The sequence below is a fragment of the Seriola lalandi genome, unplaced genomic scaffold (genome assembly GCF_002814215.2).
Source record: "Seriola lalandi dorsalis isolate HSWRI2012SDOR001 ecotype SW California unplaced genomic scaffold, Sedor1 jcf7180002054984, whole genome shotgun sequence".
In the NCBI taxonomy this organism is placed as follows: Eukaryota; Metazoa; Chordata; class Actinopteri; order Carangiformes; family Carangidae; genus Seriola; species Seriola lalandi.
In genome coordinates, this window is record NW_019525533.1 from 225,967 (window position 1) to 251,235 (window position 25,269).

The window sequence follows — 25,269 nt, forward strand, 5'->3', positions numbered from 1 at the left end:
GTGAAATGTGTCCCCGTCGAATTCTGTCTCCACTGCCGCTGTCTGTCGCACCTTGTGAGGTGACGGTTAGGCGTCGTGGAGATCACTAAATGTAGTTAGCAGGTGAATAGGTTGAGGTGAACCACCTCAAAACACGACTCGTTTGGATTGGGGATATATATTTTGGTTTAAGTTAAAAAGGGAAACAAAAATCGATGAAGAAACATATTTCGACACAACACCGGAAATGAATGCTGTTCCGAAAAGCAGTATAAAAAATTAATTTTATTCCATGATTGCTACTCGACCGACAACCTGTCCTCACTATGTAACATTTAAATCTCCTCTTCTAATCTAAAACGGATAATTATCAAGTAAGAAGAAAAAACCCGTTACACATGGATACCAAAACGGAAATGTCAAAATAAAGGGCCGGAAACACGAGTGACCAGTCTTTGATTACGACAGAAACTAATACCAGCTATTAAAATGATCTCTGATGATTGAGATGTGTATAAGAGACAGCACACACTCCCTGCTCTCTGGTGATGCGTGTTAGTCTCGGTGCGACAGCCCCAACCGCGGTGCCACATCACTCAAGTTAGCTCCTCCCACAGCCCTGGTGGGAGCCACGGCAACCGGGCCGCTACCATGGAAACCGAGTCCTGAGACCTCCTGACACGCCTGTACTCGGGTGTGTCCAGCTCGGTGCAGCTCCGCCCCCTCACCTCCTGCAGCCCGCGCTGATACTTCACCTGTTTACACGCACACATGACATCACATGTGACATCACACTGAGAAATAAACAGCTGTGTATTGGTTTGTGTGTGTGTGTGTGTCTTGCCGAGCTGATGTTGTCCTGGTTCTGTCGGACTCTCTCCAGCTCGGGCGTCACTCCGACGCTCGTGGCCTTCACTGCGCTCTGCTTGTACTTGACCTGACGGGACGACAGACGATGATGATCATGTGGTAATTACAGATTTGTAATTACTTTAAATTCTTACATCGTATCAAGCAGAGTGAAGCACAAGTTAATTTGTAACTTTTCTGTTTTCTCTGTTAAACTCAACTCAGCACTTCCTGTCTTCGTGGTATTGGTGGGCTTTTAATGTGAAGAATCTACAGGAAGTGGAATTACAGTAACAGGTGGTTCAAACAGGTAACTGAACAGAATTTATGATCTTAGTCGCCCTCAGTGTCGACTCTGGATCCCAGCAGGTCACAGCTGTTGGCAGGAATGATGGGAAAAATGTGACTCATTCAAAACAAACAAACAAACAAACACACACACACACACACACACACACACACACACACACAGGCTGCCAACAGTGACCTGGCCTGGTCACCATGACACCAGAGCTGGTTTGAGTGTGTGTGTGTGTGTGTGTGTGTGTGTGTGTGTGTGTGTGTGTGTGTGGTCCTGTTCTGCTCTCTGAATGGATGATTGTTCTGCCCAGTCAGTTAATGACACTGCAAAAAAAACACACACACACACACACACACACACACACACACACACACACACACACACACACAACATGACCAAACTAGAATTGCTGCCTTGCAGTTTACCTCCATTATCAGTGAGAGAATTCTTCAGTTATGGCCAGAAACATGTTTTGTTTAGTCACAGTGACCTTTGACCTTTGACCACCGAATCCTAATCAGTTCATCCTTGAGTCAAAATGAATGTTTGTGCGTGAAGACATAAAAAACATCCAGAGTTACAGAACCAGATCAACCTGCATGAGCGTGTGTGTGTGTGTGTGTGTGTGTGTGTGTGTGTGTGTGTGTGTGTGTGTGTGTGTCCTCACTGAGCTGATGTTCTCCTGGTTACGTCGGACTCGCTCCATCTCAGGTGTGTCTATGACGGCGGTGCCGTGACCCACCTCCTCCCTGTACTGCACCTGCACAGAGGAGGAGCAGTGTGTCGTCTTCTCACCGGCTCTAACACACGTCTGACTTCACCACCATCATTTCAAATCATGCAAACGACGTCTAACAAGAACACACATCACTGATCTTCCTGGCGTTCTCTCTGGCGAGGACGATCTCTGGCGTCTCTGCGACCGAAGACATCAGACCTCTCATGAGCTTGGAGTCCCAGCTGTATCGCAGCTAGAGGGCGACAGAGAGCTGCGGTCAGACTCCAGTTTCTCAGATCCACAGGGAGTGAAACAGCAGAATAAAATGTGTCCTCACAGAGCTGATGTGTCTCTGGTTGGCTTTGACTCGCTCCATCTCCGGGGTTTCAGACACCAGACTGTAACTTCCCTTCAGCCGCTCGGCCTCGTCCTTGTACTTCTTCTACAGAGAGAGAGAGAGAGAGAGAGAGAGAGAGAGAGAGAGAGAGAGAGAGAGAGAGAGGTTGACATGGAGCTGTTTCAGTTTTCTCAGACTTGTTTGGATGTGACGGTGTTTTCTCTCTCCACACTGACCTGACTGTAGACGTCTCGGAGGTAGGAGGCGTGCAGCAGCTCAGGAGTGTCTGTGACCGTCCCGTAAGAGGTTTCTCTGAGCTGCTCCGTCTGCCTGTACGACCTCTGTAACACACACACACACACACACACACACACACACACACACACGTGCTGTCATCTGCAGGGTGCTTGTTGCTATGGAAACCACGACTGTAAAGTAGCTGTTGTTGTTTTATGACAACTTCTTTCTCATATAGTTATTTCACTTGTTTTTTTCCTTTCCTGTCTCATTAAGAGAAACTTTAAGTATTTTCATGTACATTTTTATTTTTCATGTTTTCCTAAATACACAGATGTTTTCTTCACTGTATTATTAAAACATCTGTTTCTGCACTCGTGTGTTTTTATCTTAAGAAAATGTGAAGTTTGAGTCAAAAACTCTGGAATAAACCTACATTTTATACATGTGGATCTATAATAATATTAATTATGATAATAATAATTATCAATATAGCACTTTTCAAGCTTAAGCACAAAGTTTTATGTAAAAAAGAATAAGAATTAAAATCAGAAACTGAGAAACTGTAAAAAATACAGAGATGACAGAATAAAATAAAATACAATAAATAAAAAGCTAACTAATAAATAAATAACATATAGGTGAAATAATATATAAATATATACATTAACTAATCAAAACACCATGGAATAGTAATATAACTGTAAAGGGTTAAAGGTTCTTTCATTTACTCTGTGGCCGTCAGGTGATTAATTAGATGTAATGAGACACACAGGTACCTGGCTCTGGATCGCTGACGCTCTCTTGGCTCTTTGTATCTCCAGGACGTCGGCGCTCAGCTCCATGCCTTTACCCACGACGTCCCTCTCCATGTCCCTGCGGTACTCCTTCTGCAGACGCCGTCACATGACCGGAGTCAGAGTCTGAACACCTGCGAGATTTACAGGTGTGGCTGCGGTGAGTGAGTTTTACCTGGTTCAGGATCTGATTGGCGTTTTTCACCCTCAGCAGCTCCGGTGTGTCCTCCAGCCCGAGGCCAGATAAGCCACGCCCCTTCACTTCCTGTTCTAGGTCTTTCCTGTACTCCTTCTACAGAGAGAGGAAACAGATGAAAGAGTGAATGAATGAATGAATTAAGACATTAAAATAACAACATATAGAACAACAACTGTCTTAAATGCTACGTATATATCTGAGCGTGTGTGTGTGTGTGTGTGTGTGTTACCTCGCTCAGCAGACTGCTGGCATGGCGTGCTGTCAGGTATCCAGGTGTTTGGTCTACGTCCACCAAGGCTTTCCCCTTCATCTGCTCCTCATAGTCCCTCCTGTACTCTCTCTGAGGGAGAGAGAGAGAGAGAGAGACATTCAGACACAGTAGAGAAAGAGAGACAGAGAGAGAGACAGAGAGACACAGAGAGACAGAGAGAGAGAGAGGGAGAGAGAGGGAGAGAGAGGGAGAGAGACATTCAGACACAGTAGAGAGAGAGAGACAGAGAGAGAGAGAGAGGGAGAGTTTTACCTCGCTTTGCATCTTCTGTGCTTCTTTCGACACTCTGTACGTCTGAGTGTCTCCAAACTCCATCTGAGAGCGACCTTTGCTCTTCTCATACTCCTCTCTGTACTTCACCTGAAACAACAAACACGCTGACTCATTTGTTTACAGGTAAACACACACACACACACACACACACTCAGAGCGGGCAGCACTGGTGTGTCACCTGGCTGTGCAGCACTGCGTTCTCCTTGTGGTGGAGCTGTTCAGCCGTGTCCAGAGCAACGTGGTAATGAGCCTTCGTCTGCTCGTACTTCTTCTTGTACTCCACCTGATCTCACACACACACACACACACACACACACACACACACACACACACACACACACACATGCACACACAGATTCTGTAAGTGTTTATATTCAAATGTTGTTTAAATGTTTGCAGCTACCAGCTTGAACGTGCAGAAACTGGACGTTTCAAACCTTCTTCACTTATTTTTAGAAATACATTTGGACTCCTCCGCTCTAAATTTTAGCATGTGGTGTTCAGGTTTTACACACACACACACTGTGTAGGTGGGTGGAGTGTGTGTCCTGTAAAATCAGCTCTTTGTAGCCAGAAGCATGTCAGTAACTTTGACAATAAATCTGATAAATAATCTTGTTTGTGTTTTAATTTTCCTCCTAAACACAAATACGTTGATGAATATTTGTTTTAGTAAAATCATAATTTCTACGGTTATTGATCAGCTGAGCTACATCACCATTTTTATTTTTTGTGGATTTAACTGAAGCTGCACCAGATTTGACAGCAGCAGTGAAATAGTACATGTAAATATATACAGATCCATGTACATGTATGTACGGGAGTGTTTTGTCGTACGTTGCTCTGCAGCTTGGTGGCGTGCAGGACGTGCTCCAGCTGCAGCAGGTTCGGCAGGTCTGAGGATCCCTCCGGTTTCTGGTTCTGGTTTGTCTTGTACTTCACCTGAAGGACAGATTAAGAGTTTTTAATTAGGATTTTTATTTTTATTATTTCATTACTTCCAGAGGGAAAAAATCAACCTTTTCTCCTCCATTAAACTCTCATCATTTTAGGAACAAGAACTTTGATCCAAAACTTTGGAAAACCTGCTGAGAGCTGCAAGAACAGCAGAAAACCTGTTTATTTAACTCGGCTTTTAATTCATTCTCTCATATTTTACTTTTCTTACTGCTTTCTGTTTTTACTTTCTTTTACACATTTTATTGTCTACTGTCTTTCTATTGTCTGTTTTCATTGTCCCTCAATCCGCCTTTATTTTATTGCACTATTTGAACTTCATCTCTTGTATGAAAAGTGGTCTATAAATAAAGTTTATTGTTATTTTTTAAATATTTCTTTAAGTGAAAATGCAAAACAATCATAATATCTGCCAAAATAACAACAACATGTTGTTTGCGCAACATTCAGCTCTAACTTAAAGAGTCTTGTGGTCGTGCTGTTTTGGTGCGTGTTTACTCAGCCAGGGTCACCTCCTCCTGCTCACCCCTCCCTCTCCGCCATAATTAGCGGCTTCAGTAAACGAGAGAGATGGTGGCAAACAGCAAACGTCACTACAGCCGTGTTTTTACACAGCTCAGGAAAAGCAAACATGTAGAAATGATCTTCCTCCACACGGCTCTGATGTTTGAGGCTAAAATCAGCTGCAGATTGAGCCACTTAAAGTGAAACGCTGCCTGTGTGTGTGTGTGTGTGTGTGTGTGTGTGTGTCATGGTGTGTGTGAGGAGTGTGTAGCTCTCAGAGAAGCAGCTGAGTGAACGAACACCGGGCAGCGTTCAACACAACAAGCTGTTACGTAACGCTGTGAAGTGGAGAGGCTCCTCTCTGTGGCTGTGTGGGCAGCACCCGACTAAAACTGAACCATGGCTGCATGTGTGTATGTGTGTGTGTGTGTGCACGAGTGTGTGCGTGTGTATGTGCACGAGTGTGTGTGTGTGTGTGTGTGTGTGTGTGTAACCTCTTCAACTTCTCCAGCTTTCATCCCACAGTTCCCTCTCCATTTGCCTTAGAAAGGTTGCCATGGTTACACCCACACAACAGACTGAATTTTGGAGTGAGTCAAAGTGAATGATGCAGGCACGCATGAACACACACACACACACACACACACACACACACACACACACACAGTTTGTTCCTCTAGTTTATCTGAGAGGTTGAAAATAAAAAAGTCTTCAGGTGAAACAATCCTGATGATTCTGACGACTTGAACCATAATGTGAAAGTAAACTAAATTAATTATGATAATTACATTAAAACACAGGTGCAGCTGCTTGACCAGATCCAGATACTTTCATCATCAAAAACCTCAGATGTAACGAGCTGGTGTTTAGCGCCGATATGAACCTAAAAACCATGTGACACAGATCATGTGACCAGGTGATTCGCTCACCTGACTGGCCAGAGCAGCAGCAGCTTGTTTGTGTTTGAAGGACAGACAGTCGAGGGGGTTGTACCGCGGCCTCTGGCCCTTTAAATGTCTGTCGAAGCTCTCCTTATACTTCACCTGTGGGAGAGGGCGAGAGAGGTCAACGACCTGTACATGTCCGTTAGCCCTGTGGTAGACCCAGTGCATGCTGGGAAGGCTGTGTGCATGTGTGTGTTACCTGGCTGGCGAGTTTTGAAACCTCCTTGGCGTGCTGGATGTCAGTTCTGGCCAAAAGAGAGCAGTCGTTGTAAACCAGCTGCTTAGTGTTACTCTTATAGGCCACCTGTGACACACACACACACACACACACACACACACACACACACACACACACACACACAAATAATTCAAAGACACAAAATGAATACACACACTTACTGGTATGCTGAAAAATTTAAGAGACATTACATTCATTCTTCTCACACACACACACACACACACACACACACACACACACACACACACACAGATGAACCTTGCAGAACGCTCTTGCGTAACGACAGTTCAATGTTTTACAGCAGAACGTTTTCTATAATTAATCAGCGTTTCCACTCGGAGAACAGCTGGTGAACGGGACTGTTGTCATGGAAATGAATGTTGGATAGGACGTGGTTACACACACACACAGACACACACAGACACACACAGACTCACATCGCTGGCCAGTTTAGCGGCGTTGGCGGCGTTGATGATGTCAGGTCTGTCTGGCTCCGTGTTGTAGTGATGAAGCTCCTCTTTACCTTTTCTGTAGCCGATCTGAGACCATAACAATAAAATCAATAAATATAAAAGTGCATTACACATAAAACATGATTAAATACAAAATCAACAACAACAATAAAACACAACAAGCTTCAAGACGTTTCATTGTCTGTAATTTTCTCTGTGATCGTTAATTTTAAACGTCAACACAGCTGAACCCCCCCCCCCCCCCGGTTCTGAGTCCAGACCTGATGAGAACCTCAGGTTATATAAAGGATATTATATAAAGTGTCTGTTCATGCACAGCTTTAAAAATGAGGATGAAAATGTTAAAAAAGAAGGTCGAGGACGTGAAGAGGAAGTGAAGAGGCTGAGACTCAGCGTCTCTGAGCTCTGGATTAAAGAGTTTTACAGCCTGTTCAAATCTCTCTGACTCACTTTGAATCAATGAATCGGTTGTTTACAGGAATAAAATCTACAAAAAGCTTCATTTTCATCAGTGTCTCTCTCCTTAAACTCCACACAGACGAGGCAGCGTTCAGTGGCGTGGCAGAGCAAACGTTACATACGTGTAATGCGTATGTTTGTTTATTTACTTCGCTCTGGTTCTTGTTGACCTCCATGGCGTGCTCCACCTCAGGCAGCGTCTTCATGTTGGTGTAGCTGGACTTCCCCTTCTCCCGATTATACTGCTCCTTGTAAAACTTCTACAGAGAGACGGAGACAGGACACGGCCGGGGGGGGAAGATAAAAGGCAAAAATAAAAACATGAGGGAACGGAGAAAGAGAGAGGCGGTTAAACTGAGACAGAACAAAAAAGAAAAGGGAGCGTGATGGATGGAGGGAGAAAATAAGTGATGACTAATTCCGCCTGGTGCTGAATAACGACTGAAAACACACTCGCTCATTTGCCTAAAAATAAGACGAGCTGCTTCTCACTGTGAAAATGAGAAATTCACAGCGTGACGCAGAGATGAATATTAAAGCCAGAGCGGATTCACAGACCTGACGCGGTTTCACTCTCAAAAACAAACCGACGAAAAGCAAAAGTTTTACTAAATTATATAAAAAGCCGTGAGAGAATAAACACCATCGAGAAGATAAACATGTTTCATCCTCCACGCCGCCTGCGCTTCTTCTCCCTTTATTTACTCATAACGTTTTCATTAATACAACCAGAGGAGACCGGAGCCGCCTCATCACATCCATACAGATCAATAGTGTCTCCAATAACAGGCGGACACATCACACAGTAGGAGAAGACAAATTAAAAGCCTTCAGTGTGTTGGACACAAAGACAGTGGGACGGTGAAGGTAGTCTGAGTTACACGCTCCAGTTAGCGACGCATTGCTCGGTCAACAGACGTGAAACCAGAAAGCTTCCACCCTGTGTCCCAGTTTACCCCCGGCTTTGATTTTCTGCCCCCCCACCCCCCCTCCCTCTCTCCTGGGGGCTGACTGACACCGGACGATGACCCTCCTCTGTGAAACCTCTCGGTCTGACGCTGCAGGCGACGGCAGCGACGCAACGTGTCTCACTTCACCTCAACATGTTGAATCTCTTCTGGTGGGCCCACGAATCAGCTCAGATTGTGTTTCTCTCTCTCTCTCTCTCTAAGTATTCTGGGTAATGTAGTATCTCTTTATCTGTTTATCTGCCACCTGCTCAGAAACACCAGCATCACAAAGTGAATGTTACAGTTTGACTTCATTCACATCTGCGCTTCTGTTCGTCTGTCACACTTCATGATCCAACCTGACACTGGCATTTATCTGTGTGTGTGTATGTGTGTGTGTGTGTGTGTGTGTGTGTGCAGGCAGTAGGTCAGTGTCCGTGTCCTCAGGCTGTGGAGCACAACACAGCTGCTCACATGTGTTCACGCCTCAGCACACAAAATTATACACAACAAACTCGTGTCTGGTGTGTGTGTGTGTGTGTGTGTGTGTGTGTGTGTGTGTGTTAATCAGAGAGGATTGTTGGACGTGGCTGTTTAAGCTCCTCCCATCTGTTTTGTTTGAAGGCGGATCAGGATCCAACCTGTCTGACATTTGTCTGGAGATGTTCACTCCTCATGTCTCTGATTCACAGACACTAAACTCACTCACAACTTCAATCTGCTGCGAGTTTCTATGTTTTCAACAGCTGATAAATGTTGATGTCATCGCACTGAGTGAAGGTCAGGTCGGACTCACATCGCTCTGCGTCTTGCTCAGCTCTTTGGCGAACACCGTCTCGATGGTCTGGGGCATCAGGGCGTACAGGCTGCAGCCGGCCTCCTTCCTCCCCTCCTCCCTGTACGCTTTCTGCAACACAAACCACAGCAGTTTCCCACAGCTGCAGATTTACTAAAGCAAATGTTGGGAGCTCGAACTCTTAGAGTCAACAGACAGTGAGATCAGGTGGTCGTTACCTCACTGTACAGGTGAGTCTGCTCCTTGGCGTGTTGAGTTTCTTTGGTCTCAGGCAGCAGATGATACAAACTGCTGATCAGCTCCTTCTTACCCGCCTCCTTGTATTTACTCTGGGAGAAAACAACAACAACATTAGACCAATATTTACACAATAACACACCAGAGACACTTTCTCCATTTCATTTCAAGAACATTGTCACTTGAAAATATTCTACTTTTCCTTTTTGTTGTAAACTGAATGATGAAGAGAATTTAAACAGATGTTGGTTTAACTAGATATAAACCTGTTTGCTGACGATATAAAACTGTTTGTTATAAAACTGTTTCTGACAAATAGTCCAAATACGTTTTAAAAAGACTTTTTCAAGGTCTGATAATTATAAAAAAAATAAACCTGAGACGCCTCAAGGCTTTAATGACCAGATGGCACTTTGTGTTGTTAACAGTTAACAGCCTCACAAACAGAGTGAAAAGCCTCTTTATAAATTATCAAGATGTCTACTCAAGACAAACACATAATAAAGAGAGAGAGAGAGAGAGAGAGAGAGAGAGAGAGAGAGAGAGAGTGAGTTTCCCACCTCGCTGTGTGTCTCCGCCATCTCTTTGACAAACTGAGTCTCCAGAGTCTCCGGCAGCAGCGAGAACAGAGTGTTGGGCAGATCCTCTTTGTCCTTCCTGTACTTTGTCTGAGAGACAAATACAACACGCACACACACACACACACACACACACACACACACACACACACACAGAAATATATTAAGATATGAATATATTTCCACAACAATCTCTTAACTTCAACATCCATGGACAAACACTGATTCAGCCTCTCACCTCGCTCTGCAGCTCAGAGATCTGTTTAGCAAACTCTGTCTCTTTGGTCTCGGGCATCTGGTGGAAAACGCTGATGCTGTTCTCCTGTCTGCCTTTCTGCTTGTATTTATTCTGACACACACACACGAGAAAAAAGATGTAAGAATAAAGTATCCTGTGTACTGTTATTTACTGACAGCGTGTGGACGTCCACCCACCTCACTCTGAAGCTCCGTGGCGGCTTTAGCGAACTTCATCTGCTCGGTCTCCGGCAGCAGAGCGTACAGGCTGCAGCTCAGCTCTTTCTTACCTTCCTTGTACTTCACCTGCAGACGGCAGAGAGACACTGGACGTCAGGGTCGTTCATGAGGTCCAAAAGTCTTGGACTATCTCTACAAAGCTAACCCTTCGTGTGTGTGTGTGTGTGTGTGTGTGTGTGTGTGTGTGTGTGTGTGTACCAGACTCTGCAGCTCCGTCGCCTCTTTAGCGTGTTGCGTCTCCAGAGTTTCGGGGAGCTGATGGTACAGACAGCTGGTCGCCTCCTTCCTGCTCGCCTCCTTGTACTTGGCCTGAAGGAAACATCAGCTGTCAGCCACACGTCTCAGTGTGTCTCCTGACTGCTGCTCATTTCCCTTTTACACTTCTTATTGATCCTGTTTGTGCAGCTCTCCTCACAGTCAGTGAGTGTGAGTGTGTCTGGAGTGTCCTGATTTTGATCTTTATCCTGTTTTTGATGATATTTGGGAAGTGGCGTTGACATGGATATATATACGTGATGATAACAGGTTTCAGTTTCTGATCGTGTGCCTGCAGATTTCTCACCATCTCAGCCTCTATGAGAGGGTTCAGAAACCTTGGACCACCAGGTGTTTACATGCCACAGAAACCTGGATATACTCCAGGTAGTTTATATCCAGGGATAAACTGTTTACATGTGCCTCCGCGCCTGGTTGACTAAGTTATTAATGAGTTATTAATGGTGTTTAACTTGACGAGGGAGGTTTTACAGGCAGAGCAGCAGCTCAGCGTTCAGCACCGTCTCCTCACAACCCGAAGGAACGACCATCTTGCTCACCTCGCTCTGCAGCTCAGAGACGGTTTTGGCGAGCTGCGTCTCGGCGGTCTCCGGCAGCTGAGAGTAGAAACTCTGAGCGAGGCCCCTGATCCCGTCTTCTTTATATTTACTCTGGAAAACACAAGAGAAACTCACTCAGACTCATTCACACATCAGGAGTATATCAGAGACAGAGAGGCCTTCATGTGAACCTGTCACTGCAGGTGTGTGTGTGTGTGTGTTTACCTCGCTCTGCAGGTCAGACATCTTGGCGGCGAGCTGCGTCTCAGCCGTGTGCGGCAGCTGAGCGTACAGACTGGACGACATCAGCTTCTTCCCGCTCTCCTTGTATTTGTTCTGAAGGAAACGAAACATCGGCTTTGTTTAGTTTCCAGCTGTTTGTCACGTTACACAAACGCTTCTGCTCCTCGGGGAGAAAACGCTGACAAAACTCAGCTCCCACAAACTGAAGTGTAAATCTCCTCAGTTTAGCAGAGAGTCTTCAAAGTGCAAAATATTATTCGATCATGAATTCGTTGGTTGGACTGAAGAATGAACGGCAGTGAGAGCAGAGGTTTGTTTACACTCTTCTCCTCTTCATTTAACTGCTGCAGATTTCATGAGGCTGTCGTGTGCTCGCACTGACCGCCGCCGCCGCCGCCTAAATAATACTAAATATTACATCACAACTGAAGAGAAGGAATCACTCTGAGTGTTTTCGATGCTCAAATGTGAAACATCATGAAATGTGAATAAGTGAGTGTGAATAATAGATGCGTACCTCGCTCTGCAGCTCCGTCACCTCTTTAACACGCTGCGTCTCCAGAGTCTCAGGCAGCCGGTGGTACAGGGAGCTGCTGGCCTCTTTCTTTCCCGCCTCCTTGTACTTGACCTGCAGGAAAAACAAACAACAACAACAACAAACGCCACATTAATAACAAGCGTTACAGCTGAGATTGGTGGCTTTTATCCAGGAGCGTTTAATAGTCAGGAAACGTTTTTATCACCACTTCCTTTGAAAAGATCCAAACAACAAAGGTGAATATTGTGTCTGTAGGTGCCAGATTCAAACCAAACCTGAGGGACAGAAGGTGAAGAGACACCAGAGAGAGAGAGAGAGAGAGAGAGAGAGAGAGAGAGAGAGAGAGAGAGAGAGAGAGAGAGAGAGAGAGAGAGAGGAAGGGCTGAGAGGTTCAGCAGCTATGAATGTGTTCCTGATAACAGGACCAGAATAGAGCGTTTATCTGGACTGTGTTGACATGGAGATGAAGCACAAACACTTAAACATATTCTCTGGACACAATAACCTCAGGTTCGTGTAAAATAAACACATCATTCATCAAAAAAGGACGAGTGGTTTCCTCAAACAGCTGGACACCATCATCTTTAACAAACGTTCCTCAAAAAACAGGAGGAAACAAGCATTAGTTCAGGGACTATTTTCAGCGGCGGATTAATCCACATTTGGTGCTGTAGTGAGTTTCTGTGTTTCTGGAAACAACGGCGCTCTGTGGCTCAGAGGAATCAGATACATCATCTATAAGTATATATTTTGTCACATAGAACAGATTTACGTCGTCACGACCTGATCAATAAGTTAAGTGTTTCCCACCTCGCTGTGTGTCTCCGACATCTCTTTGACAAACTGAGTCTGCAGAGTCTCGGGCAGCAGCGAGAACAGAGTGTTGGGCAGATCCTCTTTGTCCTTCTTGTACGTCGACTTGAAACAAAAACACAAGTCGATTAAAACAGTTTTAACTTCCTTTTCAAACCACTGAGTCACTGCGTGAACACAAACTGATCAGCTGTCTGTATTTAAACTGTTTTCACCAAAATATAACGGATAAATGAACGAAAACTATCAATATCCAACGTGATAAATGATACAAACTAAAAGAAAATTATTGTTTTTATTTATAAGAAAACGTAGATTAAAGGGTAACACAAACTAAAATAATAAATAATTTATTCATCTGTGAAACTTTGAATTATTATCATTAATGGTGCAAAATATAAGCTGCACATTACACAACATTTTTTAGTGAAATTCAGGTCAAACTTTATTTGTGGTGCAATGATCTGAAACCCAACATTTGAGTTTGTGATGGTGCGTTCAGGGTCCTCACCTCACTCTGTATCTCTGACATCTGCTTGGCGAAGTGCGTCTCGGCCGTCTCGGGGAGGAGCGAGTACAGGTTCTTACTGATCTCCTTCTTTCCCTCCTCTTTGTACTTCACCTGAGACACAACACGCAGAGTTTACTTACCAAACTCACCGTGAGGTAGCAGTGAGTTTAACGTGCGTGTGTGTGTGTGTGTGTGTGTGTGTGTGTGTGTGTGTGTGTGTGTGTGTGTGTGTGTGTGTGTCTCACCTCGCTGTAAACGTCTCTCAGCTCTTTAGCCAGCTGTGTCTCTGTGGTTTCAGGAAGCTGGTGATACAGAGAGCCGCTCGCCTCCGTCTTACTGTCCTGTTTATACTTCACCTGCAGGAAGACGGCAGAGCAGCGGCACAACGGACACAATTAAACTCCACTAACTTACTGAATCTCTAAACACAGGAAGAACGGGACAGTAAACCCGACTCCGGCTGACAGTACCTGACTCTGCAGCTGTGACACCTCTTTAGCGCGCAGCGTGTCCAGAGTCTCGGGAAGCTTCGAGTACAGAGAGCTGGACACTTCTCTCTTCCCTGCTTCTTTATACTTGGTCTGCAACACGAGACAAAACACGATGTCGTACAAAAGGAAACCAGTCATCCACAAACTGACTTCCCTCCTTATGAATAATCACTGTGATCATTATGACGTGATGCAACCAAACCTCAGAGGAACGTATCTCTCACCGCACCTCGCTCTGTATTTCAGAAACAGCTTTGGCGAACTGGATCTCGTTGGTCTCTGGAAGCTGCGAGTAAACGCTGACGGTCTGACTCTTCTTCCCGCTCTCCTTGTACTTGTTCTGGAGGTGACGAGACAACAAGATGCATTCAGACAGAACGTGTCTCTTTGTCAGGTTGTTTTATGCTGCATGTTTTCTCCAAACTGTTTCTGTCTGTAGCTTCGCTCTTCGCTCTGCTTTTCTTCTCTTGTTTCCAACTTAACGCTTGCAGCTCGACTTTGTGTTTGAGCACAAGAGAGAATCCTTCTTCTTTTATTCTGTTTGATGTGTTGTATTAAAGAACTTCTAATGCAACAAGAGAAGAAGAAAACTGTCGAAACTGTCAATAAAACCACAAAATATTTGCTGCATATTGATCCAAAGTCTGTATTTTATGAATTCGTCTTTTCTCTTCTTTGTAACAAAAAGAGCAAAACTACAGAAGCTGAGAAAGGCCACAATCACAAATATCTTTTTATGCCGTTATGCTCATTATCCCGACATAAAGAGATGTTATCAGGAAAAACAGTTTTTTGTTAAGATAACGAGATAATTATTCTGTCATCTCCAGATAACAAAGCTCGTTAAAGTTACTTTGTTAATCAGGTCAGAGGTCAGAGGTCAGACGCAGAAGGAAACTCGTACCTGACTCTGTATCTCAGTCATCTCGCGGGCGAACTGGGTCTCTGCAGTGTCAGGGAGCTGAGAGTAAAGAGACGACGTCATCTCCTTCCTCCCTTCGTCTTTGTACTTTTTCTGTCGGAAAAGAAACGTCACAGTTCAAGAAGAAGAAGAGATTTAAAGAATTACATTTAAAATCATTTTCTTCTTGTACAGAAAGTTTTGGTTTTAGTTCGTCCAGGAAAGATTTGGAAGTACTTCCTGCTGAGGAGTAGTCGTGAAAGACGGAGAGACAGAGATGGAAAAGGGGAGAAGAGGCAGAGGAAGAGCAGCAGACAGAGCGAGGGAGGAAACAGACGGAGAGATGAAGGTGGACACTCACTTCACTCTGCAGCTCCGTCGCTTCTTTGGCGTGTTTCGTCTCCAGAGTCTCAGGAAGTTTGGAGTAAAGAGACGACGCCGCCTGCTGCTTCCCTGCCTGTTTGTACTTCACCTGACACACACACACACACACACACACACACACACAGGAAGTTACTGCTCTGTAAACCCACCACATTCCTTCCTCAAACTGGTCTTCAACTTCTTACAACTCTCCTCATTGACCAGTGTTATCTGTCTCACATCCCATTGGTTGTTGACATAGCGACCATTCTGTGACATCACCAGCGGGCTTTATCAGGTGTCAACCAATGGGCTTCCAGCTGTCTGAGCGATTCCCTCTGGTGCTGAGACGCCTGTTATCATGAGGAGTCACAGTCCGACAGAACAAGCTTCTGCCTCATAAGGGCAGGTAAAAAAAGAAAGACGATGACATCACTTCCTGTGTAGTGATGCGAGCTCTATAACAATGATGTAGGCTCAGAAACTGTTTGTCCTGATCCGTATATTCTGAATGAGTAAACACACACACACAGAGAGTTTCCCACCTCGCTGTGTGTCTCCGACATCTCTTTGATAAACTGAGTCTCCAGAGTCTCGGGCAGCAGCGAGAACAGAGTGTTGGGCAGATCCTCTTTGTCCGTCTTGTACTTTGTCTTAAGAGGAGAAAAACAAACAAACAGACGAGACACTGTAAAGAGAGAAAACGCCGCACAGTGAGAAGTTCTGGGTGAGCGATGAGAGGGAAGTGGAGCGGCACCTCGCTCTGGATCTCCGACATCTGTTTGGCAAAGTGCATCTGTGGCGTCTCGGGGAGGAGGCGGTACAGGGAGGAGGCCGCCTCCTTCTTGCAGCCCTCTCTGTATTTCACCTGCAGCACAACACAAACAAACCAACAGCGGCCGTTAATTGAAGGAGCATTCAGACTGAACGAAGAGCGAGTTTCAGAGGCCGAGTCACGGCGAACAACAGATGTGAACAGATGTGAACAGGTTTCACTCTCATCCTGAAGCTGTGTGACTCCATCAGGTGTAGCTGAGCTTCGGTGGGTGTCAGGCAGCATCGGTCTGAGTTCAGAGGATTTATTTTAGGAACAGCCTCCTCCTCTCGCTCAGATATGAAAGCTGTGGTGGAGACTCTGTGGCGGCTCAGACCCGACAGCACCGGCTCACAGAGAGAGAAACACAAAGGTCACAAAGACGCAAAACTGTTTTCTGTCTGTTTTTCTTGTGTCCTTTTCATTTTGGATTTTGTTTTGATCATTTTGTGTTTATTTTTTGATCCTTCTGCCATTACAACATAAAATCACACAATCTATAATAATATAAATAACATTTTTCTCCCTGATTGTGAGTTTGCACAAAAAATTGTAATGAATCAAAATCAATATTGTTGCTAATCACTGACATATCTCAGACTGATAAACATTTAGTTTATGGAAATTTCATTCTTTGTGTTTTTCTTCTTCTATGTAAACAAACTGGCAATTAAAGGGTTAAATTCCTGTGTTGAATGGAAAAATTATTAAGTGAAAGTGGAAAATAATATTAATACATGATACTTTTATAACAGTTTTATGATTTTAAGCAGCAGCAGCTTTTAACCACCAGTCTTTAATTCAGAAGGACGTGTTGGTGCTGCTGCGTTAAAGCGCTGTGAGTTCCTGTTTGTCAGGGAGACTTTCCACAAACTGACCAATCACAGCGGAGGAGGAGATCAGTGTCGGTCACCTGACTCTGCAGCTCCGTCACCTCCTTGGCCAGCTCAGTCTGGAGGGTCTGAGGAAGGCTGGAGAACAGAGACGACGACAAATCCCTCTGCACGTCCTCTTTGTACTTCACCTGCAACAATGGACAGAGTCTGACTGAGAAGAACTGCATGCTGGGAAAAAAAACAATCGATAATATTGGTAAAAACTTCAACTCAATCTCTGCCAAAAATACTCTAGTCTTTGAACAAATTGTTGCCGACTTGACTTTTACAGTTTTTGACTTGATCTGAAAATCCTGCAGCTTTCCTTTGTTTTCTGACATTATTGTGTCTGTAACGTCATAAAAAGGTAAAATAAATCACTGCCAGACTGAAGCCAGAAGTATTTATAGGTTAAAGGAAGATGAGAAGACTGAGGGAACAGCAGTCTGGCTCTGTCCGCAGGAGATAACATTCATCCACTCGCAGCTCTACAGCTGATCAACATGTCACATCTCCTTTATTTATTCTGTGTAAAAATGACAAGTTGCGGTTTTAACAGACGGACAGGAGCGAGGTATCGACCTCCTCGTGCAACTCTGAGCGAGAAAAACAAAGGAGCTCATTTCTAAAAATACTGGAAACCTCCATTAGGAGAGAGTGAAGCGTGGACTCCAGGGCACGGCTGTGCTGTGCAGTGACGTGCAGTGATGAGAGTGTGTGTGATGCGTGGTCAGTACTTGGCTCTGGAGCTGTGACGCCTGCTTGGCGTGTTGAGTGTCCAGGGTTTCAGGCATCACAGAGTACAGACAGCTGCCGGCCTCCTGCCTCCCTGACTTCTTATACTTTGTCTGAAAACAACATTTTAATGCGACGTTATTATTTTGTTCTTGACTCTTGTTTCTCCTTTTCTTTAAACCTCCTGTGAACACTTTACTGACCGATCACTGCATTTCTCAAGGACCATAAACAGTTCCCTGCTGCACTAAAGACTCACATTACAAGTTAAATCTCACAAGACGAGAACATGCAGGTTTATCTGCTGCAGATTCAACCTCATTAATCTTCATTTTATTTGCTAGAAGACGAACCGAGTCCTGCTTCGTCTCACCTCGCTCTGCAGCTCAGAGACACTTTTAGCAAACTGAGTCTCGGCGGTTTCCGGCAGCTGAGAGTAGAAGCTCTGACAGAGGCGCCTCATCCCGTCCTCCTTGTACTTGTTCTACAACCAGAGACACAAAAACTTGTTTTACAACAGTGACAACGAGCAGCGTCGGCTGTCAGAGGAAACGACAGCTCCACAGAAACAGATAAAGTCACTCATTCATAATGCATTCATTCATTCATAACTAAGTGAGCGCAGCAGCCTGTTCTCCATCACATCGCAGCGTCCGGTCCACTTCCTCGCGTTCCTCTGACAGACGCTGCTTCACTTCATCAGCCTCAGAGTGACTGATGTGCCGTGTGACATCACTGCCGTGTGACATCACTGCCGAGTGACATCACTGCCACGGGTACAGATGGCAGCCAGAGACACGGACAGCATGTGTCGGCAGAGATGAAGCGTCCACTCTGTCTTGTTGACCTTCCACTTGTTATTCCCCGTACGTAGGTCACATGATTACAGCCGAGTCGTTTTAATGCCAGCTGCTGACAAAGACCATGAGATGAAGCTGAAAGCTCCGGAAAGACGTTCTTTTTTTCAGCCTGTCTCATGTCTCTGAACACAGAGAATGAGAGGATGAATAAATCATGTTTCTCATCATCACGTCTGCTGGCATGAAGAATGAACCTGGGGAAGATGTTGCTTCGTGGTTTTAAAATGGTGGCGAGCTGTTCCTGTCTCTTATACACATCTGTCCGGCAGCTGGTGGTAAACTGGACACGACATCTCCTTCTTACCGGCCTCTTTATACAAGATCTGCAGGACACAGAGGACAGAAAACATGGACGCTCGCTCGCTCGCTGAGGAGGAAGAATCATTTAAACTTGCAGTGTGCATGATGCATGTGTGCAGGTGTGTGTACCTGACTCTGGAGCTGTGACGCCTCTTTAGCGTGCTGTGTCTCCAGGGTTTCTGGTAGTCGATGGTACAGAGACGTAGACGCCTGCTTCTTACTGGCCTCTTTGTATTTAGCCTGGAGACACAGTCACAGAGAGAGGAAGCCTGAATCTGAGAGGGATCTTTCAACCCCACTCATCTTTAGAGATATTACAGATAATTACAGGGTAAATTCCTAAATGATATGAAGTCTGCAGGTAATTCTGTCAAGGCATGAAATCGTCAGGAGCCTGAACGCACCTCACTCTGCATCTCCGTCAGCTCTTTGGCGTGCTGGGTGTCGATGGGGTCGGGCAGCAGAGAGTACAGGTTGATGCTCATCTCTTTCTTACCCTCCTCTTTGTACTTGACCTTGTGACGGAACAAAACACAGACGGAAGGACGAGAGGAGAGTTACAGCAGGAAAACAAGTCAGAGAAAACACGATGAGGTCACAAAATATATGAAAACTGAATTAATTAAATACATAGTGAATCTTTAAAGTGACGTGACGATGGTTTCAGTGTTTACCTCGCTGAGCATCTCCGTCTGCTCTCTGACAAACTGGGTCTCGATGGTCTCTGGCATCAGGTGGAAAAGACTGGAGGCGTCTTTCTGTAAACTCTGCCTGTACTTCAGCTGCAGGAGAAATCAGCAGCATTAAGAGAAATAAACCAGTCAACAGCTGAAACAAGGTGCTTTTTCTAAACGTGGGTGGGTCTTTGTTCAGGTTCATGAGAGAGAGTTTAACGTCTGATTTCAACAACTTAACTTTATCGACAAAAGGTGAGTCAGTACCTGACTCTGCAGCTGCGACGCCTCTTTAGCGTGTTGAGTCTCCAGAGTCTCGGGTAACGTCGAGTACAAAGACTTTGTCGCTCCTTTCTTTCCCGCTTCTTTGTACTTCATCTGAAACACAACAAAGACTGTTTCACACGTTCACCTGATTTTAAAAATCTGTTCTGTTGATTTAAAGCTCAGCATCAATAATAACCCAGGAGCCTTTAACTTCTATCCTACTTACTTACTTACCTACTATATTTTACTTTATTATACTATTCATCTTTGTCAAGTATTTGGTTCTTGCCATTTTGCAGTTTGTTTTTCTTTCTTTCTTCTGTCACTTTGCTGCTGTGACGCTGTAAATTTCCACACTGTGGGACTAATAAAGGAGCATCTTATCTTCACTTGCTCAGTGGCTCTAAAACCTGCTAGAATCTCCACATCTTTTCCTTTTCCAACAGAAGTTACAACTCAAAACCCAAGAGACGGATATTGTTTAAAATACTGCTGAAAACAAAGAGAAATGTAGAGTCGTGTGTCGTCTGCATAGATGTGAAACCTCTTTGCACCTGTAAACTCAAACCTCAGTCTTTGCAGAACTATATTGTCGCAAAGGTGAAAGGTCAGAGAGCAGGAAGTCTCTCCCTCACCTCGCTCTGCAGCTCAGACACAGTTTTAGCAAACTGAGTCTCGCTTGTTTCTGGGAGTTGAGAGTAAAAACTCTGAGAGAGGCTTCTCTTCCCGTCCTCCTTGTACTTGTTCTGAAAGAGATGGAGACGATCACGATTATGAGTTTTATTTATGTACGAGGCAAAAAATATACTTTTCTTAATATCCCGAGCAGAGGTGAAGAAACAGAGCAAACGTTTAAAATCTGTGACGCAGCTCCACTGAGGCTCTTTGGCGTCACGATGAGACACCAGAAAGTTTGTTTTTTCCTGAAAACACTTGATATAAATCTGGTCTCCCATAACTCCCTGGCCTCAGATCAGACACTGTTCACGACTCTTCTCCGGTGCAGGTTACGAACAGGCTGCGAAACTCCTTTGATGCCGTTTTCTGACGAGCGTCTGATAGACATCAGAGAGCATGGGATAATGGAGGCAGTGATTATTTATGACTAATCAAACAGCATTCTCACTGCAGTTATTTTGAGGAGGCTCCAGCTCGGAGATGAAGCACACCCAGGATCCGTCCCACATTTTTGTTTTATCTCCGTCCAAAATGTTCGAGGTTGAAGAAACAAATTCATGATTTCTCACATTGATTTAACTTCAGCAGCATCATTAGCTCAGTGTCTGAATCTCACAGTTTTAATGAAAGTTACAGTGAGCAGGGAAACTTCAAATTTAAGTCAAGAGGTTAACCACAGGTTCTAAATCTAACCCATTAAAGGATAAGACTCGTCTTATTCTGTGTTTTCTCTTATTCTCCCAAACCAAAACTGTGTTGGTCCGCCTCTCCACACTTTTTTCTTCTCCCCTAATTCTTTACAGGAAACTTTCCAAAATAAAATACAAGACGGTCAGTTTTTTTCTTCTTCTTCTTTTAAGTTATTTTTGTGGCCATATAGTTTTACCTCGCTCAGCATGTCAGTCATCTCTCTGGCGAAGCTGGTTTCAGAGGTGTCGGGCAGAGATGAGTACAGGGAGCTGGACATCTCCTTCTTCCCGCCTTCTTTGTACTTGATCTGTGGAAGGCAGAGGGGAATTTACCTGAGATAAAAGGAAGAAACCACATATTCTTTTCTCAGATAAAAGAGGAAACACCAGCGTTACCTGGCTGAGCAGCTCTGCAGCTTCTTTAGCGTGCTGCGTCTCCATGGTGTGAGGCAGCAGGGAGTACAGGCAGGTGTTCGCCTCCTTCTTACCTGCCTCCTTGTACTTGGTCTGCAATATGAAATAAACACAGCCGTTCAAGCAGCTTCTAGCTGGCGACAACACCTGATTTTTCCAGGTGTTTTCATCATGCATTGACATTAATGGCGCTTTCATGCATCTCTCACAACTTCTCTGTGTTTTGATTCATTTTTCTCCTCAGTTTGTGACACATAAAAACAACAAGTAGATCTGTCCCTGCATGAACTGAAATAACATCTCATAAGATGCGCCCATGTACCTCACTCTGCAGCTCAGACAGCTGTTTGGCCAGATGTGTCTCTGTGGTTTCTGGGAGGCGATGGTACAAACTGCTCTCAGTCTTCTGCTTCAGACCTTCTTTGTACTTCAGCTGCAGGAAACAGGCGGGAGCGTCACATGATGAAACTCTCACTGTGTCGGTGAGAGGAAAACACGCTTTCTGAAACGCGCTCCAACAGCAGTTTGAATACCTCGCTCTGCAGGTGTGACGCCTCTTTAGCGTGCTGGGTGTGGATGGTCTCAGGCAGCAGCGAGTACAGGTTCATGCTCATCTCCTTCTTACCGTCCTCTTTATACTTCACCTGGAAACAAACAAACAAACAAACAAACAACAGCTTCATCCACCAGCCAACAGAAACTTCCTCCTGAAGATTTCATGCCCTCTCCTTCCTGTCGTCACCTCGCTGAGCAGCTCGGAGACGTCTCTGGCGTGGGCCGTCTCTAAGGTGTCGGGCAGCAGGTGGAACAGGCTGGAGCCGAGACCTTTCTTCAGAGCCGCCTTGTACTTCAGCTGAAGGCAAACGGGAGCACAGACAGTTATCCAGCTGCAGCCGTCACACAGGGACGGACGGAGGCGTGTGCGTTGACCTCGTGTGTTTTTACCTCGCTCTGCAGCTCAGAAGCTTCTTTGGCATGAAGCGTCTCCAGAGTCTCAGGCAGGGTGGAGTACAAACAGCTGGACACGTCTTTCTTTCCCTTTTTGTACTTCATCTAAAATCAGTTCAGTCAAACGACACGAGATTTAAAGGTTTAAATTCATTAAACACGGACACATTAAAGTGGCTCCTCACATCTGCAGCTTCTGTAAATTCAGACAAATGTTTGTAATTGTCAAACACCTGACACCTGTAAATAATATACAGTTTTATCTAGAGTGGCGGAAAACCATTTAAAAATATTTCATTTAATCTAATTTTAATTCTAATTCTAATTTTAGCCTCATTTTCTATCAAATGTGCCTCAGAAATGAAAGGGTGGTGAAAGTAGAGTTAACCAATCAGATTCTTCCTCTTTTTGTTGTTGTTGTGAGAAAACATCAGCTGGACCGGAGGCTTTTATAGTGGGCGGGACCAAAAAATCAGTGTCATAGGCCTTCCTGAAGGATCGAGACCAGAGCCTGTCATCGGCCTTTTTCGAACAGGTGCGCTCGATGTCGTCACCTCGTGGGGGACGGAGATGGAAAACATTTGTCTGGATGACAGATTCCTCCTCCTCACCTCGCTCTGCAGCTCGGCGACGTTTTTCACAAATTGCATCTCGGCGGTCTCGGGCAGCTGACTGTAGATGCTGTGAGAGCGGCTCTTCTTCCCGTCCTCTTTGTATTTGTTCTGTTAAAAGAAAAAAGAAACCAAACACATGAGGAGAAGATCTCCGGACACTTAAACACTTTACATGTAGACGAGTTTGTTTCTCTGAGCAAATTAAAAATCAATAATTAACCTCTTTTTCTATTGATTATTGTCGCTTTTATTTGAGTCTCCTCTCCGTGTTTTACATTGTGTTTATCTAACAGCTCTCTTCATGGTTTGTCTGATGAACACGTCTTTATCAAACGCTGACAGCGAGCCGGGCCTCATTATCTCAGACTGAATCTGCGCCGCGGCGTTAAAACGCTGATAACCTCTTTGATCCTTTTCTGATGATAATCACACGTGTGATGACCAATTCATGATAGAAACATCAGAGACGATGAGACGGTGACGCTGCAGGAGGATTTTAAACCTGATGTTGATTCAGCTTCAGTCTTTACGTTTGTTTTACTCCACGTTTACAGGTGAAGCAGCTACTGAAGATCAGATACGTCTGAGTGGACACGTCATGTGATATGTGATAGCGTGATATCAGCTACACCCTCATCGTGTTGCAGATATTTTGGGAGACAGTGAAAACGGGGCTGGAGGACGCCGGCAGAACGCCACAGCGACCTGGAGAAGGTGAGTCATGTGATGTCTGATTATTCTGACTGCAGGTACCTCGCTCAGCATGTCAGTCATCTCTCTGGCGAAGCTGGTTTGTGAGGTGTCGGGCAGAGTGGAGTACAGAGAGCTGGACATCTCCTTCTTCCCGCTCTCCTTGTACTTAATCTGGGGAAAAGAAGGTTTGATTTAACGTCTGTGCTCGCGTCACTGAAACACGATGGAAGTGAAGACCTGTTGAAGCTCTGCACCTCACTGAGCAGCTCCCCGGCCTCTTTAGCGTGTTGCGTCTCCAGGGTTTCAGGCAGCAGAGAGTACAGACACGTATTCACTTCCTTCTTCCCAGCTTCTTTATACTTCGCCTGCAGAAATCACAACACAAGCTTTGTGCCATTAGACAAAACAACCGTGCCTCCACGTGTGCACGTTCTCCTGCTCTTTCACCCTCAGGACGTTTGTTTCCTGGGTTCCACATAGGATGAAATGTTAAACCTGTTTCATGATCACAATCAATTCATTCAATAAATGCAACATGGACGCAGACATTCATCCGTCGTCCCCTGCCTGTCTTTGGACTGAGGGAGGAAGCTGGACTAACTAACCTGGAGTCATGAAAAACTCCACAGAGAAAGGCTGCAGCAGGTTTGAAACCAGCGGTGCAATCCACTGCACCACTGTGCCGCCATCTGCCCCCCGACAAGCGACAGAAAACAGATCATTTAAGTTGTTTTGAGGCGATTTTTGAGGAAACTAAAATAACTAAAATAATGTTGTTGAAGACTGTGAGACGGAGACCCTCTGGCTTTTGGCAGAGAATAAAGAAATGTTGTTGTTAATTGTTAATAAAGTGAGAACAACATAAATTGGTTGCTTTGATATGATACAATGAATTCAACCAACTCAAAGAGTGATGACAACATTTAACATGAAACATAGAACTGTTTTAAAACCTGTAATCACTGTAATAAACTTAATAAAACTGTGACTCTCTCCTTTAATGAATCAGATATTTTGGGTTTGAGTGGGTCTGAGTTTTTCATGAAAGTGCTGCACGACTGAGAAGAGACTCTCCACAATACACTGTCATCACTCTCACAGCTCAACAGTATATTTAGTACAAGCCTCTTCATCTGGGGCCGAGTTCAGAGAAACACTTGTTGAATAAGTCTGCTTCACTGCTGCTGATGGACATCCTTTTTATTGAGCGTAAAAAGACATTAAACTTTCAGCTGAACGTGTGTTTTTAACCGGATGAAACGTGACGGCGTGTGAGCGAGGCTGGTGTCCGGTGCTGTACCTCACTCTGCAGCTCAGACAGCTGTTTGGCCAGCTGTGTCTCTGTGGTCTCTGGGAGCTGATGGTACAAACTGCTCTGAATCTTCTGCTTCAGACCTTCTTTATACTTCACCTGCATGAGACCGGAGTTATTTAATGCTAACACTGTTGTTATCTTACA

General features: G+C 44.8%; 1 protein-coding gene across 1 annotated transcript in view; it reads right to left on the minus strand.

The window, feature by feature from the left end:
- Positions 1 to 510: 510 nt before the first annotated feature.
- The window catches only part of LOC111647305 (uncharacterized), a 33,954-nt gene continuing 9,195 nt past the window's right edge, over positions 511 to 25,269 (minus strand). Inside the window, exons 11-62 of the mRNA XM_087171333.1 lie at positions 24,065 to 24,175; positions 23,871 to 23,981; positions 23,115 to 23,225; positions 22,501 to 22,608; positions 22,298 to 22,408; positions 22,089 to 22,199; positions 21,878 to 21,988; positions 21,538 to 21,648; positions 21,339 to 21,449; positions 20,410 to 20,520; positions 19,775 to 19,885; positions 19,508 to 19,615; positions 19,238 to 19,348; positions 18,963 to 19,073; positions 18,788 to 18,856; positions 18,047 to 18,157; positions 17,676 to 17,786; positions 16,977 to 17,087; positions 16,007 to 16,117; positions 15,795 to 15,902; positions 15,248 to 15,358; positions 14,890 to 15,000; positions 14,215 to 14,325; positions 13,965 to 14,075; positions 13,740 to 13,850; positions 13,495 to 13,605; positions 12,981 to 13,088; positions 12,150 to 12,260; positions 11,615 to 11,725; positions 11,390 to 11,500; positions 10,773 to 10,883; positions 10,533 to 10,640; positions 10,336 to 10,446; positions 10,080 to 10,187; positions 9,501 to 9,611; positions 9,283 to 9,393; positions 7,686 to 7,796; positions 7,042 to 7,143; positions 6,566 to 6,670; positions 6,352 to 6,465; positions 4,799 to 4,903; positions 4,140 to 4,244; positions 3,941 to 4,048; positions 3,647 to 3,757; positions 3,394 to 3,510; positions 3,201 to 3,311; positions 2,421 to 2,525; positions 2,185 to 2,289; positions 1,996 to 2,100; positions 1,797 to 1,889; positions 824 to 916; positions 511 to 734 (exon numbers count right to left, since the gene is read on the minus strand). Of these exons, the coding sequence (XP_087027459.1) occupies positions 576 to 734; positions 824 to 916; positions 1,797 to 1,889; positions 1,996 to 2,100; positions 2,185 to 2,289; positions 2,421 to 2,525; positions 3,201 to 3,311; positions 3,394 to 3,510; positions 3,647 to 3,757; positions 3,941 to 4,048; positions 4,140 to 4,244; positions 4,799 to 4,903; positions 6,352 to 6,465; positions 6,566 to 6,670; positions 7,042 to 7,143; positions 7,686 to 7,796; positions 9,283 to 9,393; positions 9,501 to 9,611; positions 10,080 to 10,187; positions 10,336 to 10,446; positions 10,533 to 10,640; positions 10,773 to 10,883; positions 11,390 to 11,500; positions 11,615 to 11,725; positions 12,150 to 12,260; positions 12,981 to 13,088; positions 13,495 to 13,605; positions 13,740 to 13,850; positions 13,965 to 14,075; positions 14,215 to 14,325; positions 14,890 to 15,000; positions 15,248 to 15,358; positions 15,795 to 15,902; positions 16,007 to 16,117; positions 16,977 to 17,087; positions 17,676 to 17,786; positions 18,047 to 18,157; positions 18,788 to 18,856; positions 18,963 to 19,073; positions 19,238 to 19,348; positions 19,508 to 19,615; positions 19,775 to 19,885; positions 20,410 to 20,520; positions 21,339 to 21,449; positions 21,538 to 21,648; positions 21,878 to 21,988; positions 22,089 to 22,199; positions 22,298 to 22,408; positions 22,501 to 22,608; positions 23,115 to 23,225; positions 23,871 to 23,981; positions 24,065 to 24,175 (5,685 nt within the window). The 3' untranslated portion in view covers positions 511 to 575. The remainder of the gene's footprint in view (positions 735 to 823; positions 917 to 1,796; positions 1,890 to 1,995; positions 2,101 to 2,184; positions 2,290 to 2,420; positions 2,526 to 3,200; positions 3,312 to 3,393; positions 3,511 to 3,646; positions 3,758 to 3,940; positions 4,049 to 4,139; positions 4,245 to 4,798; positions 4,904 to 6,351; positions 6,466 to 6,565; positions 6,671 to 7,041; positions 7,144 to 7,685; positions 7,797 to 9,282; positions 9,394 to 9,500; positions 9,612 to 10,079; positions 10,188 to 10,335; positions 10,447 to 10,532; positions 10,641 to 10,772; positions 10,884 to 11,389; positions 11,501 to 11,614; positions 11,726 to 12,149; positions 12,261 to 12,980; positions 13,089 to 13,494; positions 13,606 to 13,739; positions 13,851 to 13,964; positions 14,076 to 14,214; positions 14,326 to 14,889; positions 15,001 to 15,247; positions 15,359 to 15,794; positions 15,903 to 16,006; positions 16,118 to 16,976; positions 17,088 to 17,675; positions 17,787 to 18,046; positions 18,158 to 18,787; positions 18,857 to 18,962; positions 19,074 to 19,237; positions 19,349 to 19,507; positions 19,616 to 19,774; positions 19,886 to 20,409; positions 20,521 to 21,338; positions 21,450 to 21,537; positions 21,649 to 21,877; positions 21,989 to 22,088; positions 22,200 to 22,297; positions 22,409 to 22,500; positions 22,609 to 23,114; positions 23,226 to 23,870; positions 23,982 to 24,064; positions 24,176 to 25,269) is intronic.